The sequence below is a fragment of the Salvelinus sp. IW2-2015 genome, linkage group LG9 (genome assembly GCF_002910315.2).
Source record: "Salvelinus sp. IW2-2015 linkage group LG9, ASM291031v2, whole genome shotgun sequence".
Taxonomy (NCBI): domain Eukaryota; kingdom Metazoa; phylum Chordata; class Actinopteri; order Salmoniformes; family Salmonidae; genus Salvelinus; species Salvelinus sp. IW2-2015.
Genome location: NC_036849.1, coordinates 11,967,517 through 11,987,613, shown reverse-complemented (window position 1 = coordinate 11,987,613; position 20,097 = coordinate 11,967,517). Strand labels below are relative to the sequence as shown.

At 43.4% G+C, this 20,097-nt stretch overlaps 1 protein-coding gene across 1 annotated transcript in view; it reads left to right on the top strand.

Annotated features, from left to right (window-relative positions):
* spred1 (sprouty related EVH1 domain containing 1) overlaps positions 1-20,097 on the top strand; it is a 64,449-nt gene that overhangs the window by 34,871 nt on the left and 9,481 nt on the right. Inside the window, exons 2-4 of the mRNA XM_023994245.2 lie at positions 3,561-3,774; positions 13,984-14,152; positions 18,183-18,226. Of these exons, the coding sequence (XP_023850013.1) occupies positions 3,561-3,774; positions 13,984-14,152; positions 18,183-18,226 (427 nt within the window). The remainder of the gene's footprint in view (positions 1-3,560; positions 3,775-13,983; positions 14,153-18,182; positions 18,227-20,097) is intronic.

The following is a 20,097-nucleotide window of genomic DNA, read 5'->3' as shown; positions in this document are numbered from 1 at the left end:
TGTAGTAAAACATTCAGGTTTTAAACAATTATATGTTTTCAAAATGCATACTGCCTCCAGCTCATTGCAAAGCGGTGTGCGACACGCTGAAGCCTGCCTAGTTGTCTATGCAATTGAATGGCGAATGGGAAGCGTGCTTCAATTACCAGTAAAAAAAAAAAAAATGTACCTCCTTTTAATCGTGGCCATTTTTTTATTTTATTATTATAATTTTTTGTACACGCGCAATTGCCTTTTGAATGGTTTTACTCAATGATTGGGCTTATTAAAGCACATTTTACTCCAGCAGTAACAACCATTGTTGTGAGCTGTATCAGCAGCTCTCGTGCTACATCGACATATTTCAGTCAATGAACAGGCTAAAGTGCCATATATCGCACCCTTTTTGTTCTTCTCCCAGACAATTGGCCGGGGGCAATTTTATTACCAGCTAATGGAAACACTGGTATACAAATATTACTGTATTGTAAAGAAGCAAATCTTGATTCATATCTCACGTCACGTACACTACCCCTGTAGGTAGTGTACGACTCTACCCCTAGATTTGTACCCCCTCCGAGCAGTGGAATGTAAAGAGAATTGTCTCTTCAAGCCAAATGCTCACACAGGAAAAATCTTAGCTCACATCTCTCCTGTTTGTGTTTCAAGCCCTAATGTTTGTATGAATCATCTTCCTAGGACGGAAGGCTACTTTTGATTAGCATGACCAGGAGTGTGTTACGACATTATGTGCACAAGGGATGTAATGCAGTAGGCCTTCTCCCGCCTCTCATCCCTCCTTCCACCCCCACCGGGACCAGAATTGACTGTGTGGCTTCAAGGCTGCTTAAACCAACTTTCCTATTTTGTTAGATATTTTATTTTGGAGTTATTAACTTTGGTCATCGATCCTGGAAGGAACTTTGGTCAACTATTACCAGGGCTGGCTAGCATTTGTTTGTAGGTCTACCTAAGTTTGGATGCGAGGAAAAAATATGTTTAAGCTCGATTGCTAAAATGGATTAATTGATAACTAATAACCTTGGCATAAAGGTTTGCCAAGAGTGTGGCTGCAGAGCAAAGGGCACCAGTTTGAGTTGTTGCTGCAGTGGAGAGAGTTTACACTGGTATGAGTGGAGAAAACGGAACTCTGACAGGAACTGTCTTGTGACGGAGACCAATAGCCTATTTGACATCACTTCAATAGGCAATCTCTTTGTAAACGTTTTGTAAATGTTCAGTCATCAAGCGTCATTTGGCATTTCCTCTCTCATTCCTAGCTCAATGACTACTTCAATTGATCACAATTAACAGGAGGGGGTAAATACATGTTCGCAACCAAACCCAGTGGCGCTGGCCTATGGAGGATCAAACCTGCCATAATTATAAATAAATGCACACACAAATAGATCAATAATTATTTAAAAAATGTGATCCCACTAATTCATTTTATTAATTGATATTATTTATTGCTCTATTTCTTCCTCCAATATGATAATAAGAGGGTGTCAAGAAAACAGACTACATGACCAAAAGTGTGTGGGCACCTGCTCGTCGGCCAGCTCATTTCAAAATCATGGGCATTAACATGGAGTTGGTCCCCCCTTTTGTTGCTAACAGCCTTCACTGTTCTGGGAAGGCTTTCCACTAGATGTTGGAACATTGCTGCAGGGATTTGCTTTCATTCAGCCACAATCTGAAGTCCTCTGGCAACTTCCTTAAAATGGTTAAGAACTAACGCGTTCACTTTTGTGTCTGTTGTAGCAGCTAGCTGACCCAATTTTTTTAAATGAATGCCTCCACACTGAAAAGCAGTTAATCTGGAGAGGAAATGTTTTCAGCAGCGTTAGCCAGCACCGCCAATTCTCTGGCTACCGCTCTTCTGATTGCAGCCATACTACATGCCAGAAGAACTGGGCTACTGTAGCTATCTACTGGTTGGTCTCTCAAGTATGTGTAGTTTTACTTTTTGGACCATCAGAGCCAGGCAAAAGCAATCTAGCAACACGCCGTGACAACCAATGGTGTGTTAGATACCACCCACAGACATTTGACACCCCGTCATTATCATACAGAAATGAAAAGTGTAAATAATTAGATAATAGATCAATAATTGAATACATACAGGTATGTAGAGAGAAAGACATTTAATTTTGGTCAGTTTTCGTATTTCCTTGCTCTATTTATGTGTCCATTTTTTCATTATTTGTTTATTTCTAAGTATGGCAGGTTTGGTCCTCCATACTGGCGTCATCATTCGGTTAATAAACTCACCCCTGTGAGGGTGCGCCGTGCCACAGAGAAAGACGTCTCGCGGTCAAACTCCCTCCTTTCTCTCTTCCTCCCAGCCTTTAATATGTTACTAGTAGGATCTGTAAAGTGCTACCCTCAGCACACTTTGACCTTTGTCGTTTCCGGTGGCCCAGTGGAATGTTCTTATCTAATCAGAGAGCCATCAGACTGCAGCCAGAGCAGAGCACAGGGAGAGGGCTGGATACATTTGCTACACTACAGTAGCCGTAACAGTCCCTACAGTAGCTACCTGCCTGGTCTGCTGTAGGGGAAAGGTGAGGCCACAGCATGAGCCTGGTACTGTAGCCTGGCCACGTGGTCACTCACTCACTGTTTGACCTGAAAGAGGCGTGACACATCATATGCACTGACTGACCACACACAAAATACTGACTCTCTGCCTCTGTCATATGTAGGGGCCTTTTTAATGTGGTGCTAGTTAGTTATAACCATAGTGCGTTTTAGTTTATGGTAACCTGGGATTGAGTTTTCAGTTGGTATCTTTATAGACTCTTTGTAAAAGATTTGCATTTTATGCTTCTCTCCAATACCTATTGATTGTGGTTGGGTATCCTTGGCTATTACCATTTGTTCAACTCTAACCAGTAGGATAAGTCCTGTCAAAATCATCTGTCAGTGAAGCCCATGGGATACGGAGGTTGTAAATGGTTATTCAAGAGTTCCCAGGCCCTCCTGCCGTTGTCTTTTATCAATCAAATGTATTTATAAAGCCCTGTCACAAAGTGCTATACAGAAACCCAACCTAAAACCCCAAACAGCAAGCAATGCAGATGTAGAAGCACGGTGGCTAGGAAAAACTCCCTAGAAAGGCCAGAACCTAGGATGAAACCTAGAGGTGGAACCAGGTTCTGAGGGGTGGCCAGTCCTCTTCTGGCTGCGCCAGGTCAAGATTATAACAGTACATGGCCAAGATGTTCAAATGTTTGTTTTTATGACCCGTCTGCTCAAATGATTTTGTCTTTCTCTGACACCTCAAACTCTGTCTTCCTCTCGCTGGTTCTCTCTTTCTCTCCCTCTCTTACTTACTGACAGTTGTGAGAGAGTCACATCACGGTCGGTTATAAAGTGTGTGTTCAAGCAGTGGTCATGGAATGTGTTGCAGTCATTATGTCTAACCATGTTCTGTCTGTGTGCAATGGCACCCCTATATTCATGAGGCAACATGGTTGTGGTGTTCAATTTCTCTCTATATGTGGAGGTAGTTGATGCCATGGTCTTGTTGCAGTCCCACCCTAACTATGTCTCTCTCTCTCTCTCTCTCTCTGCAGTGACAGTTATGCGCGTGTGAGAGCAGTGGTCATGACTCGGGATGACTCCAGCGGTGGGTGGCTGCCTCTGGGAGGCGGGGGCCTCAGCTGCGTTACCGTCTACAAAGTCAGCCAGACAGCGGACAGCAACAGCAGCACCACAGACCCAAACACCACCACCACCAACCCCACAGCAGACTTCCTCATCAAGGGGGAGCGGCTGAAAGACAAATCGGTAAAGGTCCAACTGGCTTTCTAAACACACACACCGAGCACAATTCTCCCCATTTTAAGATATATGACATGTAGCCTACGATTCTTATAAAACTATACCAACCTTCCACTCAAGGGGTTACACACTCTTTATACACACCTCACACTCCTCACCTTGCAACTCTCGCTCACTCTGAGGACCTCACCCACACCTAACACTCGCCGCTCACAATGGAGTGCAAGTATGTTCGCTATGTACTATGCACCGACTCAGCCTGTGACGCAACAACCACTGAGGGGGTCGTGGGATGAGATCAACACACACACACACACACACACACACACACACACACACACACACACACACACACACACACACACACACACACACACACACACACACACACACACACACACACACACACACACACACACACACACACAGAGGAAGTGGTCGTCTGTCTTTCTTCCACTGCAAGGCAGGTATCTGTAAATAGGAGCAGGGCTGACTGAGTGTGTGATACATGCTGACATGATCAGAGAGAAGAGAAGGACAGACTGCTCAGGAGAAGAGAATGAGGGATGTAGGAAATTAAACGATAAACTATATCCGAGGGAAAAGGAAGGGAATGAAGGAAAGAAATGAACGGATGTATAGTCATGCTCTGAGCACTGCTTCAATTCATATATATATATATTCCTATGCTCTTGTCCTAACACTCTGATACCCTTCCTTTCTCTTTTTTCATGTTAAACAAATATATTTCCCTTGACAAGAATGAAGAGATGACTGAATTAATTCAGTGTTGCGCATACGTGGCTCCTCCCTGCCATGTCACTTCAAGTGTAACTGTCTATTCTGAGCCTGGGCCACTGTGCAACATGGAGAGTGATTCTGGTGATGTCACCCATCCCAGTGGCTTGTTAAAGCGGGAAGTCCAAACCGCCGTTTTACTAGAGACAATCCTTCCGCCTCAGACTGACACTCATAGTTCCCACACCGTGTGTGTTTACGCGGTGGGACAGGGCGTGCTTTCGGAGTGTTGTACAGTCAGACCTACAGCACGTCTTCAGTTCAGATGTTTGGGTGGCTCATGTAGTAAAACATGGCTTCCCCGGCTACCACAACAAACACCCCACCATATGTAGGCTGTTTGGGGCATGCCACCCAGTGCCAGGGTGTCAGCTGGCATTACCCACTGTGCCACCAGCAGATTGAGGACACCAGAGAGAGAGAGGCACAGAGAAACGCATCGAGGGAAGGAAGAGGGTGAAACATGGGAAGAGTTGGCGACAGAGCCAGAGAACAAGAGAAAGAAGGGAGCAGTGAAAGAGATGGAGAGGGGGGGAAAACGAGAGAAGGATGAGAGCGCGAAATGGCCAGTCAAATTGCAAGAGGTAGTGGGACAAAACATTTGACGGAGAGAGAGAGGGAGTGGGAAAGAGGGAGAAGAGGTGGTGACTGCAATGTTGGAGGGGGATCTGACTATCAGTGCAGTGATGCGGCACAGAGTGTACTGATGAGTCAGCTGGCTCCTGATATAGCCACCAATGGGCCTCCTCTCTCTGTTCTCTCTCTGTTCTCTCTCTGTTCTCTCTCTGTGGTCTCTCTCTCTTTGTGTGTGTGTGTGTGTTAAAGAACACAGCTTTAATTGGCTGCTGAATTACCAGGTCTCAGATTATAACAGCTCTCTCTTTTTAACTCTTTACATTCTGAGCCATATACGGGTTGAAAATGGCAGATTTGGCTACTAATAAGTGCCTAAATTGGAACAGAGTGGCTGTAAAGGAACATGATATGCATGGCGTCAGAGCTCTGGCTGTGCGCTTCCCAGCGCTGTATGGGTTCTGAACTTGAGGACCATGTGCGACAAGAAGCTGTCACCTTCCCTCCCTGTAATTGGGCAACTTTTGCCATTTTTTTTGTTAAAGTTCGGGTAATACTGTAAATAAGAGGACCATGTGTTTTGAAAGATGAGACGCTGTGGATTATAATAAATGCCGTTTTGATGTCATACGAGCAAGCCAAACACCCGTGAGTCCAAATGGGCTCTTCACATTTCCAAATCATAAAACCCATGTCATATACAGTGTCAACGTTTATGATCAGTATGTTTGTACAGTTACATGATGACATGTTGTCAAACCCTGGGTTGTTCTGAACAGAGTGAGCCTATGTTTGTTTGTTGTGAAGAAAATTTGGCGCGGCACACGCACCTGAATAGACTCATGACCCGTTTCTATATACGCACCAACATTACGGTCTGTTTCTCTGAGCTGCCTTGTGCAAGCCTAGCACTGTCAGATCCTATTTTAGAACTTAGCTAGTCATGTCAAAAAGCTTTGAAATCATGCCCGCCTGACCCAGATTGAGATTTTTACTTGACCATTTTTGGATTGCGTAAACTACAAAAGTAATTCGGTGATGCAGGGATGTGTTTTTAAATGAAACAATCACAAGTGTGCTTGCTCTGCTTCCTCAGCGGCACAGCTAGGAGCGCTCAAAAAAGTACCTTATAGTTGAAGACTTCGTGTGAGTCATAAGTGCAGTGAAATTGCTTAGGAACTGTGCACATTTTGGAGAGGTGCGTGCCACTTGGAGACTCCAGTTAACCCTCTCACTCAAACCTTTGTACATGTTATGTTATGTTGCACCTACCCCCACATTTTCCATGAATAGTCTTATCATGTTATCCAGAGTATTTTCAGATTTTGTTATCAACAACTGTTGCAAGAAGTACAATAAATAAAATCAACAGAGTAATGTTTTGATTCAAGTGAACTGTTGCGTACTCACCTTTTGGTGTAATACTTTTCCCATTATCTCCAAATTGTTCCCTTTCAATTGCTACAATGGTTATGCATATGCTTGTCATATTTCTTCTGTAAGAAATATTTCAATTCGCACGAATGTAAAGGGTTTTAAGCTGTTTGACTCCTAATACAGCATTTCTTTCTCCACTGCTAGATTTATCCTAACTTCCTGTGTCTGTCTATTATTTGTGTAGCCTGCCTAATAGGCTACTTTTGTATTGGAATGTTTTAAGAAAGATAAAAAGTCAACCTTCCTTAACCAACGTAGTTCTTAAAGCTAGAATACTTAGTTAATACTTAGGCTTAGAATTAATATTATTGGGTGTATAGTTATATTCTCCAAGAATCAATGGGTATGCATATACACCCCTGCCCCCATTATATACACTACCGTTCAAAAGTTTGGGGTCACTTAGAAATGTCCTTGTTTTTGAAAGAAAAGCACATTTTTTTGGTCCGTTTTTAAAATAACATTAAATTGATCAGAAATACAGTGTAGACATTGTTAATGTTGTAAATGACTATTGTAGCTGGAAACGGCTGATTTTTTTTTAATTAAAAAAAACTATTTTTTTATGGAATATCTACATAGGCGTACAGAGGCCCATTATCAGCAACCATCACTCACTGCTTTATTATTGTTTCAATTAAGGACTCTAGCTTTAACTGATAAATTAATAAAAAGAATAGATCATACGAGCTAAGAGGACTCAGCCCCAGGTACTCTGTGCATCGGAAGTTGTTTTTGGAATGAGTTTTTAGATGGCATTGCTGCTTGGTAGATTACCAAAGGGATAACTAAATGGATGGATGTGGTATCTATCCATCTCTGTGTGGTGTGTGTCTGCTGTTTGGTGTCTGTTAGTCCTCTGCTCTCACACAGAGAAACAGTCCTGTCCTTTGATTAACATCCCAGAGTGGAATCAGTCCCCCTCCTCCTGCCACAAAAGCCAGAGTGCAACTCTAAACTCCCCAAATCTGTTTAGACTATCTTAATTCCATTAATCCTCTCTCTCCTTACCTATCTCTCACTGTCTTTCCTAATCCCGCTCTCTCTCGCTTCCTTTCTCCAAAACATTTTCTCTCTCTCGCTTCACCTCTCTTCCTCTCGCTCTACCTCCCCTGTGTAGAATGCGTTGTCGTCCTTCCTCCTAGTGGAGATACTTCCTCCTCCTCCCGGGCCCACCGCTCACCTTACCCACTCCGGCTCCGCTCAGTCTCGCCTCCCACAATCAGCCCCAGAGGCAGACACCCCTCGCCCCCCTCTTCTCTCTCTCTCCCTCCCTCTATCCCTCAGCAGGCTCTGTGAACACAAGGGCTTAACCCTTACCCCGGTCTTTCTTACTCCTCTCTTTCTCTGGGAGAGAGACACACACCTTGTCTGTTACACACCTGCTAGGCCTGTTGTGAATGTGTTCATGCACTAATGTCATACTCCCTCACTCACAAACTCACCAAATATGTTTCCTAGCCTACTCCTGTGACCACAGTCACACACCAGGTATATCACATATCCACACGCCCTCACATACAGCTGCCACGTGTGGCTCTTATCAAACATAGACAAAGGTGCACATGTAGACAGTGATTTATATAGCGACTGTCATGGTGCAATTAGGGCTTGACCTTCTTTGAATGTTGTTTTGTTTTAGGGGTTTCTTTGTATTGTTCTTGCATTGGTAAGAACATTTCATTTTACTTATTTGTTTTATTGATTAATCTCATTTACTAAATGGCATCAACACAGATTACCATGTTATAGACAGCCCCCAAATAAGTGATTCAAACATGCACATCAAACAGAATGCACAAGTTACCAAGTATCGTCCCTCCCTGATCCAACCCCAGGTGCACGCGCCCCGTCTCACTCACTCGGCCCTCTTCGTTGTGCACGCTCACACACAACCTCAGACTAATGGCCACCTCTCATTTCATTTAATCTGCCTAGGGTAGTGGTCACCAACCTTTTCTCTGTCAAGATCACTTTCCCAGCAAGCCGAGATCTACCGCTCAGATTATGTATTTTGAACAATACTTTAACAAAAATGTAACATTAACCTAATAAAAACAGTTCTGTAGGAATGAGGTTTGTGCAGTAGGCCTAATACATTATCACAGGATATTGGCTGTATGCCTGGCCTGCCAATATTGTTCTTCTCAGACCATATTATATATAAAAACTCGAGCTTTGATAACAAAATAGATCAGTTGGTGTAGCACTTGCGAGGCACTGTGGAGCATAAATGTAAATAATTAGCGTTCTTATTTTACTGTACTGATGGTACCTGCATCTGATGCCACATGGTGCTTTCAAGACAACTGGGAACTTGGGGGGGACTAGGTCAAATCATGACGTCAGTGATCTTCAGGTCGGAATGTTGGAGCTCTAGAAGATGACTGAGTTTCCTATGTGGAATTCCAAGTTGGATGATTGTTCAAAACTATTTTTTGCAATCTGATCTCGTTTTTTTACGAGTTCCCAGTTGTCTTGAATGCAGGCTAGTCTGAAGTCAGAGATTTCAGAGTTTCCAGTTGTTTTGAACACTGCATTAGTCTCAACGCAGGGAGGGAGAGAGAAACAGAGGTCTGTCACGGTCCCTGCCCTCTACTTCCTTTCCTCCGGTGAGACTGACCAGAGAGAAGGAACACCGTCTTCCACCTGATGGCGAAACTCAAGTCGCACCGCATCTGCCTCATGCACAAATTCATGTTGTTCCTATGACCAGAGAAAGTGAAATATTCTTTGATATTAAAATAGACACGACGAGCTGCTAATAATAATAACGCAGGGCTATCTACACTTGGATACTCATTTTATGTTTTGTAATAGTGTTGAATTAAAACTTAAAGTAACTTGTAAAAACAGCAGCTCTTTTCTGTATTCTTTGTCAGTTTCCCTGTGATCATGGCTTTAAAATTAATTCAATCTTACATAGGCTAGTATCAAACTTTGCTGTGGAAGCTCTGTATGCATGGAGATTTGAGCTATCCGATTTGGCCAGCGCAGTAGGCACACTCATTTTAGCCACAGATATCCCAGTCCGCTGGGTAGGCGGAGTTTGTATATTCAAACAAATTAAATGCTTCAAAATGGGAACACTTTTCTTACCCGGTGCGCAGGACTTCTGAATCAAATGCACCTACCACCAACAGAGCAAGCCTTTATCGTTGGCTTTTCTACAGAAATGTTTGGTGATCGACTAGGAATGCCGTCAAGACCGACCAGTCGATTGGCGACAACTGGCCCAGGGGAAGGGCTGGAGGCCGTCCAGCCCGCTTGATTAATAATGGGCTTTTGGAAGCACCCGACTTTCTGCCACACACTTGCAGTGCCTTCGGAAAGTTTTCATACCCCTTGACTTATTCCACATTATGTTGTGTTACAGACTGAATTCTGAATGGATTAAAACAAAAATATTATCTTACCCGATAATGACAGTGAAAACATTTTTTGAAATGTTGTATTGAAAAATTAAATACAGAAATATCTCATTTACACAAGTATTCACACCCCTGAGTCAACACATGCTAGAATCACCGTTGGCAGTGATTCCAGCTGAGTTTTTCTGGGTAAGTCGCTAAGATCTTTGCACGCCTGGATTGTACAATATTTGCACATTAGTCTTTTTAAAATTCTTCAAGCTCTGTCAAGTTGGTTGTTGATCATAGCTAGACAGTCATTTTCAAGTCTTGCCATAGATTTTCCAGACGATTTAGGTCAAAACTTTAACTAGGCAACTCAGGAACATTCAATGTTGTCTTGGTACGCAACTCCAGTATATATTTGGCCTTGTGTTTTAGGTTATTGTCAGTGTTGTGTTCGAGACCACCTAAAGCGGGACCGATTCAAGACCAAGACTGGAGCAAATCGAGTCCGAGTCAAGACTAAGACCGGAGGGGGGGCGAGACCAAGTCGAGACCGGGAGGGGGTCAGAGAAAGAGTCAAGACCGAGACCAGACAAATGCGAGTCCAATTCAAGACCAGGATTGTAATTTTGTCAAATCACCACCATAATAAGAGTTAGAAATGTTCATATTTCAGAACGACAAAAAATGCAGAGAAAATAGAGCCACTCTACAAATTATTACTAAACCAAACACACAATGGGCCTTCTACACCTTCAGGTAAGGGCTAAGAATTTATAAAAATAATAATTATAATACTATAGCAATGATAAATATATTATTTTTAATGATGTTCTGAATTAATCTCTTCAGTTTTTAATGGAAAGGAAATGGTTAACACTAAAAGGAGAAAAAAAAGATCAGATTTAAAGATTTTTCTTTGCTGGTCTCTGGGGAGATCAATCTAGCTAGCAAAGTCAGCCATTGGCTAGGCCATCAGAAATTAGATTAAGGCATCTGCCATTCAACTGTATCAGGGCAACATTTTGGAGTGACAGTTGAATCAACCAATCACATTTTGACTTAATGGATGGGAACATTTTTACAAAACCTTATGGAAACTTCTGCCTTCTTGAAGGCCAACATAGTCACAGCTCCAAATACAAGCAGTAGTCTTCCCACGGTCTAGCCAATCAGAGCTACAGTAGACCTTTTGTACAACAAGCCATTTGCCTCATGGGCATGCCATCATTCACTTTGAACTGGACTGTGTGTTTACAGGCAGTTGCAACAGCGCGACTTTAGATCACTTGAAACCATTCGCCAAAAGCCACAAAATACATCTGAATGGATTTCTGCAAATATGTAAACACCACCAGAGTCCTCTTACATTTGGGAACTTTACAGTCCTATTGATCAAACAAGCATGAAAAGGTAGGCTCTCTCTCCCTCAGTTATGCAAATAAACAACAACAAGATCAACAACTAATGCTAGCCAGAGCAAGCTAAAATCTAACGAAGGAACATTATATAAACCCTCAAACTTTTTCAGCTAGTTGGCCGTCAAAATTGCACTGATAAACGATGGGGAATTGTAGCCGCCTCATTCTTCTGCAGCATGCCTGCCAATGCATGCTTGTCCCAACCAAGCGAACTGGCTAAAGTTGGCTAGCTTGCTAGCTAGCCAGCTACTTCCAGACACAAATGAGAGAACACCTCACTGACAATTTTACTCGGCATAACAGAGCTGGTTAGGCTGTTTACATGTTATCTGGAGCGTTCTTGACTAACTATATATATTTTTTTGTCTACGTTTACTGACACTGGTCATATTCAGCAAGTGTTGCGCGTTTGTAAATGCATCAATTGTTTTCCGCTCTGGCACACTCAGGCGAGAGTGCTCTGAAATCGGAGTAGATAGCCAGAGTGAATTTGCGAACGCAAGAGATATGCTAACTGGATAACAGTTGTTCAAGTTCTTGCCAGCTAATCAAATGACACCTGCATCTCTAGCTGTGTATAGGCACCGAAAACTTGAGGGGGAAAAGTCGGTCACTCAACCACTCCTCCAATGGCATGACATCCTCCTAGCAGCTATCTAACTTGTGATCATTGCCCTTGCTAGTTTGATTGTATTGACATTCCCAGACTTAGTTATATTCTTCTGTTTTTGTCCAGAATATTGAGTCACTAAAAACAGTGCATCGCATCCCGAATGGAGGCAGCAAACAATGCCAGCTGTGATTTACAACCTGATAGCAATATTTTTGGGACGATCATGAATTGAACTAGATCCATCTATTCTGCCAACAATGCCTTAATGTCATGGAACTTTGAGTCAAATAGAACCCATTTTTAAAACCTCTTATAAAGTTGGTGTTGTAGCGTAAACTGGGAATTTTATATTTTTTTACTGATATTATGATTGTCTGTTTGTTTCATATCTGCAAAGTAGTCCAAACTCTGTCAGTTCCACTTTAAACTTTACATCAATGGTTACTTTGTGTGCTAAACATGAAATGTTTTTTGCATTGGGAAGTAAGTTGTAAATTTAGATTAGGAAATGCTTAATGGTTGTGTTTTTGTTTTCTTATGATTGGGACCTACTGGCTTATTATGTCTGTGTTTATGGACTGCTTATCCTTTAACATCATGCTGTGTGTGACTGCTGTCTTTCCATCGGCCCTATGCAGTGGTGCCTGGAGAAGTGGGAATACTCACATTTTTCCAAAAGGTTTCCCTAACCGCCCGCCCAGGAAAGGCACCCTGTGTGAAAAATCCTGTTTCCTATGTTTTTTTAAATTAGTTTTCCTATAGATGTTTCAGATTTTTACTCTAAAAAAAAAGACAAACATTTGAAGTCCACAACAATGCTTAAACAACATAAATCTGATTGGGTGGGCCTGGCCCCCCAATGGGTGGGCCCCTGTCCATGTCTATGCATCTGATGCAAACAGCACATGATGACAATTGCACATCACAAATATTCTACTACCCAACACTTCGGACAAATTTTTTTCAGTATCTAGTTTGCATACCCATTATTGCCTTAGTTAGCATTTACTGGTAGATAAGTTGAAACGTCTTTCTTACCCTACCGGCTACCGATGTCATTCTTCTGTGAACCGCGCCATGCCAAAACCAGTTGAACTGCACACTTTTGCTGCGAGCAGATGATATTCCACTGAATCTAGGCCATTTGTGCGGCGCTCGTGAATATATTTCACATGCTTTGGGATTGTGTAGGCTACTTTGTGTAAGATTTCTCTATTGTACTACATCATTAATAAGTTGTATACCTCCACTACACTACTTTGATACGCATCAGTAGGAATTAAGAAGTTAAAATACACAATACCCACTCAAAAAAAGTGCGTTTTTAGGGCCTATACCTGAGTATATAGCCTCCACTACATCACTGGCCCTTTGTGTTTTACAAAAAGTGCATTCTCCTACATGAACCTGTCACACACTGAAGGCCATAGGTACGCCACTGTACTAACCTGTCACACACTGAAGGCCTATAGGTTCACCACTGTGCAAACATGTTTACAATAGATATAAAGGCTGTTAAGAATACATTATTAATGTTTAAAGAAAGGAGTGTATATATTTGGCCTCGTAAAGTGATTTTATGTGCTTTCTGAGTGGAAGCTGATCATTTGTTTTTTACTCCTCTGGTCTCTGGAAGAAATGACGAGTCCTCACTGTCCGACACAGACACGACCGAGACATGTCTCTGCCTATGTGTGCACTGTGATGGTAGAGGTCGTTTTGCGAGCCAATGTTAATTAGCGACAGCGCAATGACGAAGTATACAGGTACCTGTACAGTAGCATAAAACCTTAGAATACCGCAGTATCCCTTTAACCATGAATAGCTTTGCTTATTGGGTGAATACATTATTTGGGGGTTTTCTTCTGCTTCTGGAGAGAGCTAGACTAGATTGTGATCTGTGTGTTTCTGTATCATATTATTTTGCATTAAAGTAGTGGGACCAAAGATTTACTATCTGGGAACTTCAAGTCACTAACAGAGATTTTTGTCTCTCTCTCTGTGTCTGTGTGGTCAGGTTGTTCTGGAGTGTATTCTAAAGAAGGACCTGGTCTACAACAAGGTCAACCCCATATTCCACCATTGGAGGATCAACGACAAGAAGTTTGGCCTGACCTTCCAGAGTCCTGCCGATGCCAGGGCCTTTGATAGAGGGATCCGCAGGGCCATCGAGGACATCAACCAAGGTGGGTTAGGAAGAACCCCTGAGCTTTTGTTCACCTCCGTTCAGTACAGTCTCACCTCACGGAACTTGTGTTTTTGTAGACTCCTTTCCTCTGACATTATGCGTGTGTCTGTTTGTAGGAATTAGTGTGTGCGCGAGTCTGTGTGCGCAAGCGTACATTTCTGCGTGTGATTGTATGTTGGTTTATATCTGTGGTAATGGTTGGCCTGTTCTCCAGGTGGTTGATGCATAGCATTGATTAGCTGTGACAACTTCACCTGCTCCCTGCTCACTCACCCATGATTGGCCCTCCTATCTTATCTTTGCCAGCTGTGGAGAAGATAAGGGCACCACTTCCTGTACAGACTGGCAGCCTAGACAGTTGAGTTAGAGGATAGGGGCTCAAAATAGGGGCAGTCTGTGTCTGGTGAAATTTTGAGTTTAGGCTTTAAGATAGGTGGAGTTTGGAATAGGCTAGGTGGAGTTTGGAATAGCGGAGTCCCCACTTCCAGAAGTTAGGTTGAAAATACTGTATCCCTAAAAAACAGTAACATCCGCTTTCTACCGACTCCGCTGAGAGTGGGGCTTGCATTGTTAGAGATGGGCTGAGGATAGGCTAGGTTACCATGGTTGTTGATGTGCTGAACCTGGGCTAGGCTAGATTAACCTGGTTGTTGGTGGGCAGAAGCTGGGCTAGGCAAACCTGGTTGTTGCTGGGCTAGGCTAACCTGGTTACAGATGGGCTGAGGCTAGTGTAGGCCGGGCTAAGTGTTTGGAGATGGGCAGAGGTTAATACAGCAGCTTGGGGCTCTGATAAGAGTTTCCAGCAGAGGTAGTGCCAGAGGTAGCAAAGGCATCCAATTAGCAGGAGAGGCGCCAGCTCAGCAATGTGCCATCCAGCCTCCTGGCCTGTGTTAATCAAGACTAAAACCTGGCTTGGGCGCTATGGATACCTCCTCCACCTCCCGGCCCTGTAGACCTGGGGAGGAAACTGATGGGGTCTAACAACGTGAAAAAGGCGCGCTAGCCTATACCAAAATGTGTATGTAACTCTAGCTCGGAATGTCTTAGGTACTGATAAACCAGTAGAAGTAACAGTCAATACTAGCCTATTAGCAGAATTATCATTGCTGTAAATTAGCACACATGCCCATGCCTTTGGTCTTGTCAGGAATGGGCTGTGTAATAAGAGTGCTGCCTGGCTCCCAGTGCCTGTTCTACTCTGCTCCTCTCCTCCCTGTATCCTCTGTTGTGTTCTGTCTTCCTCTGTATTCCTCCAGTGTTGTGTAATGCCTCCCCTCCACACAGGCAGGTTCCTCTGTATTCCTGTTGCATCGCTCTGCTGCCGGACTGCAGTGTGTGTGCTTCGAAGTGTGTGTGTGTGTGTTCTTAGTGTGTGTTTTAAGAGTGTGTGTGTGTGTCAACCTTGCAGTCCTCTGTTGCCATGGCAACGGTGGGCACATGGTTCAGGCAGCTCCATGGCCCAGCACTGGCAGAGTCGTGCTGCAGAAAGTCTCTGTCTCAACGTGCTACAGACAGACGTTTGGCCAAGCCATCAATATAAATAAGAATTTGTTCTTAATAGACACGCCTGGAAAAATTAAGGTTAGGGAAAAAATAACATTAACAATGGACAGAGACTGACACAGAAACATACACGCACACTGTTGAATGCTCCCGCAGTTTTATTCTGCTACGTTTCCACCCGACAGTCTTCTTCTCTAAACTAGAGATGGAGAGACAGACAGATGCCTGGTTTCTCCTGCTACTTGCCTGGCGTCTCCTGCTGCTTGCCTGGCTTGTTTTAAATGAGGTCTTGGTGATCCTAATTAAGTGAACTGGGAGTCTTAAAAGAGCCTCTTGATGCCGTAGGTACAGACAGTTTCCTCTTCGTCCGTCCCAGTGGAAAGGAGCTAATCTCTGTTTTCTACACTACTGCCAACATTTAACTTTGGACAAATTTTCTTTCCCCCAACATTTCAATCAAAGCTTGTTTTTAGACATGTTGTTGTTAAGAGTTGGGTACAAGTTCAACAGTACTATTACTTACACTGAATAAATATATAAACGCAACATGTAAAGTGTTTCATGAGCTAAAATAAAACATCCCAGAAATGTTCCATACACACAAAAAGCTTATTTCCCTCAAATGTTGTGCACAAATTTGTTTACATCCCTGTTATTGACCATTTATCTTTTGCCAAGATAATTCATCCACCTGAAAGGTGTGGCATATCAAGAAGCTGATTAAACAGCATGATCATTACACAGTTGCACCTTTTGCTGGGAACAAAAAAGGCCACTGTAAAATGTGCAGTTTTTCACAACACAATACCACAAATGTCTCAAGTTTCGAGTGACTGTGCAATTGACATGCTGACTGCAGGTATGTCCACCAGAGCTGTTGCCTGAGAATTGAATGTCGATTTCTCTACCATAAGCCGCCTCCAACATCACTTTAGAGAATTTGGCAGTACGTCCAACCGGCCTCACAACTGCAGACCACGTATAACCACGCCAGCCCAGGACCTCCACATTCGTCTTCTTCACCTGGGGGATCGTCTGAGACCAGCCACCCGGACAGCTGATGAAACTGTGGGGCTTGCACAACCAAGTAATTTCTGCACAAACTGTCAAACTGTCTCAGGGAAGCTCATCTGCATGCTCAGTGTCCTCACCAGGGTTTTGACCTGACTGCAGTTAGGTGTTGTAACTGACTTCAGTGGACAAATTCTCACCTTCGATGGCCATTGGCACGTTGTAGAAGTGTGCTCTTCACGGATGAATCCTGGTATCATCTGTACCGGGCAGATGGCAGACCACGTGTATGGCGTTGTGTGGGCGAGCGGTTTTCTGATGTCAACGTTGTGAAACAAGTGCGGTGGGGTGGCGGTGTGGGCAGGCATAAAATAATTGCATCTTATCGATGGCAATTTGAATGCACATAGCGACTGACGAGATCCGGAGGTCCATTGTTGTGCCATTCATCTGCTGCCATCACGTCATGTTTCAACATGATAATGCACGACCCCATGTCTCAAGAATCTGTACACAATTCCTGGAAGCTGAAAATGTCCCAGTCTTCCGTGGCCTGCATACTCACCAGACATGTCACCCATTGTACATGTTTGGGATGCTCTGGATCGACGCGTACTACATGGCGTTCCAGTTTCCTTCAATATCCAGCATCTTTGCACAGCAAAGAACAACATTCCACAGGCCACAATCAACAGCCTTATCAACTCTATGTGAAGGAGATGTGTAGCGCTGCATGAGGCAAATGGTGGTCACACCAGACACTGACTGGTTTTCTGATCTACGCCCCTACCTTTTTTTAAGGTATCTGTGACCAACAGATACCGGACATTTCCAAAGACGAATAGTTCCACATGCTCTCTATGATAAAGAACCCCAGACAGATGTTCTTTGGCCTCTCGCCAGGCTGGGTAGTCAACATGGCCGAGAAGAAGATTCTGAAACCGACTGATGATAAACTACTCCAATATTACAGTTCATAAATGATTCAAATGAACATGCTCTGTTGATGTACATACATGTTTTTTTTGTATTCCCAGTCGTGAAATCCATAGATTATGAATGAATTTATTTCAATTGAAATTGTTGCATGTTGCGATTTAATATTTTTGTTTAATGTTTAATTCTTATCATTAGTCTACTTTCTTTAAAATCGTCATGGCTTTTTATCCCCGACCCGAGTTGTACTTATACAAGCAGAGAGCAGATTTCATTAGGCCATGTGCCTTACTAACACAGAGTAGCTTTGATTTCCCCATTTAGCTGTGATGGCGAATGTAAGTCTCGGCCTACCAAACTTCCCTCAATGGCTTCCCTCTTCCCATCTATCACCAGTGGCATGCTTGTGGGGATGTGTGACGTCTGGGGACTTGTAACATTTTAGGGACTTTTGATATAAAGGGACTTGGTGACGTGGGGATGTACAGTATGTTATGTGAACTGTCTGTTGTGTCTATGTAGCTACGTGCTGGAATTCTTATTGAATTTCTGACTTTAATCAATCTTCTCTTTTCCAGGCTGTCCTGCGTTTGGTGACTTGGACTCCCTGGATGGATTACAGGTGAGTCCAGGGACTAGAGTCCTCGTATATTCTCCATGTCTTTATTTGGTAGCACAACGGTTTTCTGTAGGACTGACCTGACTTCCCACCAGTCTAGTGTAATTCAGTTCTGTTTCCTGTGCTTGAATCAAGGACGCAGGGCCGAGGTAAATCTGAGTAGTGGCTGAACACGACACTCTATTCCAGTACTGCTTCAGGCCCTTCGTCTTCTCCTCTGACAGTTGTCTTTAGGATATGGGTCTGTTGTAACAGCCAGGGTCTTGCCTTACCTTTCATTGCTGGGGAGTTGTCGAGTGTGCCCACGGCTTAGGTGTGCATATCTGTCACCCGGTCAAAACTGATACCTGGGAACCAAGTTTCGTTAAAAAAAAAGTCAACATGGTACATTTCTCCAATTTGTCTTTGTGGGTTATCTGAAACCACTCGTATTTCCTCATCTATTGATAGATTGAGCTGTGCTCAGGTGTAGTGTGTTGGTAAGTTGATAAAGGAGTTGGCTCTCTTTGTCCTCCTCAGTATGAACTTTTACAAGCTACTGGTCCTGTTCGGCAGTGTAGATAGCAAAGTTTTCTCAATCTCATCAACAGGGAGTGAAGGTAAAGACCTGCACACCCAAGCTGATTTTGCTTTAGATATGGAGTGTGCTGTAGAAACACAACACTGCTCCTTGCTCAAGTTTTGCTTATGAAACACCACAAGTAGACAAACCTATCAGATTTGTGACACGAAGGGCCAATGCGATGTATTTGTGAAAGTATACATGACAAACTGAACCTCTTTACAAAAGGCATTGTTTCAGATGACCTGCTAAGCTAATGATTTAGTATCCCCTGCTGCTCTTTAATTCCCAGTATCTGGGGGTTTTGTGTCCACCAGTGACCTGGTGGCTGGGCTGCAATCACCTTTGACCCCACAGTATCTGTCCTGATTCACAGAGTGGAGTAGAGAAGGTCAGAGGGCGTGAGAGGAACGAGAGGATCTGTTCCTGTTCCTGTGGAGAGCAGCTTCCTCTTTAAGAAATCAGCCGTACAGGAAGTCCAATGACAGCTGTTGCCAGGCAGCAAAGGAGCCGGCGGGCGGCCGGTGGGTGGGTGAGTGGGAGGAGCAGGGGGGTTCAGTAAGTGAGCAACCGAGGTTGTCGCCATGGTAATTTGGCATCAGAGTGTTGCGGTCTGAGACCTGGGAATGGGCTACATGGGCGAGAAACTGTGAGGCTAGTCACACTCTCACACCAAGCCACGCAGCCAAAGAGATGGAGCTAACTAACGCTCGACTCAAATGCCACCACACGCTAGGCAAGTTTCCATTGACCCAGATTTATTTGACAAAAGCAATGTAAAAAAAAAAATACATTTAAAAAAAATAATGTTTTTGCAGTATGTGTTATGGAAACGGCAGATACAGGAGAAACGATCTAAAGATCTACAACATTTTCATCCTTGCCGAATCATTTTGAAGGTACGCACGTGATGTCACCGCGTAACTATAAAGCTCCACTCCACATTTAATTCTGTCTACTGCTTGCAAAAACATTTTTTTGTATAAAAATAATGTTTCTTTGCAGGACAGGGATTGTCCTGACTTTCAATAATGCCTGAATTGCTTCTCCTTGCTTTTCTGGTTGGCTGAAAAGTTTCACCATCCAATTATTTCAGCTCTACAGGAGTGCAAGTTTCACCATGACATCGACTGTGGCGACACATTGGCACATGAGAATATGTCAAATATTAGTCAATTATGGCATTCTATCCATGCTGGCTTTCGCGGGCTACCTGAGACATGAAACTGATAGGTGGGAGTGCATATAGGCTGTTGCCAATTTATTCATGCGCAATTTGCCTAAATAGCTAATGGAAGCACTTCAATCACTG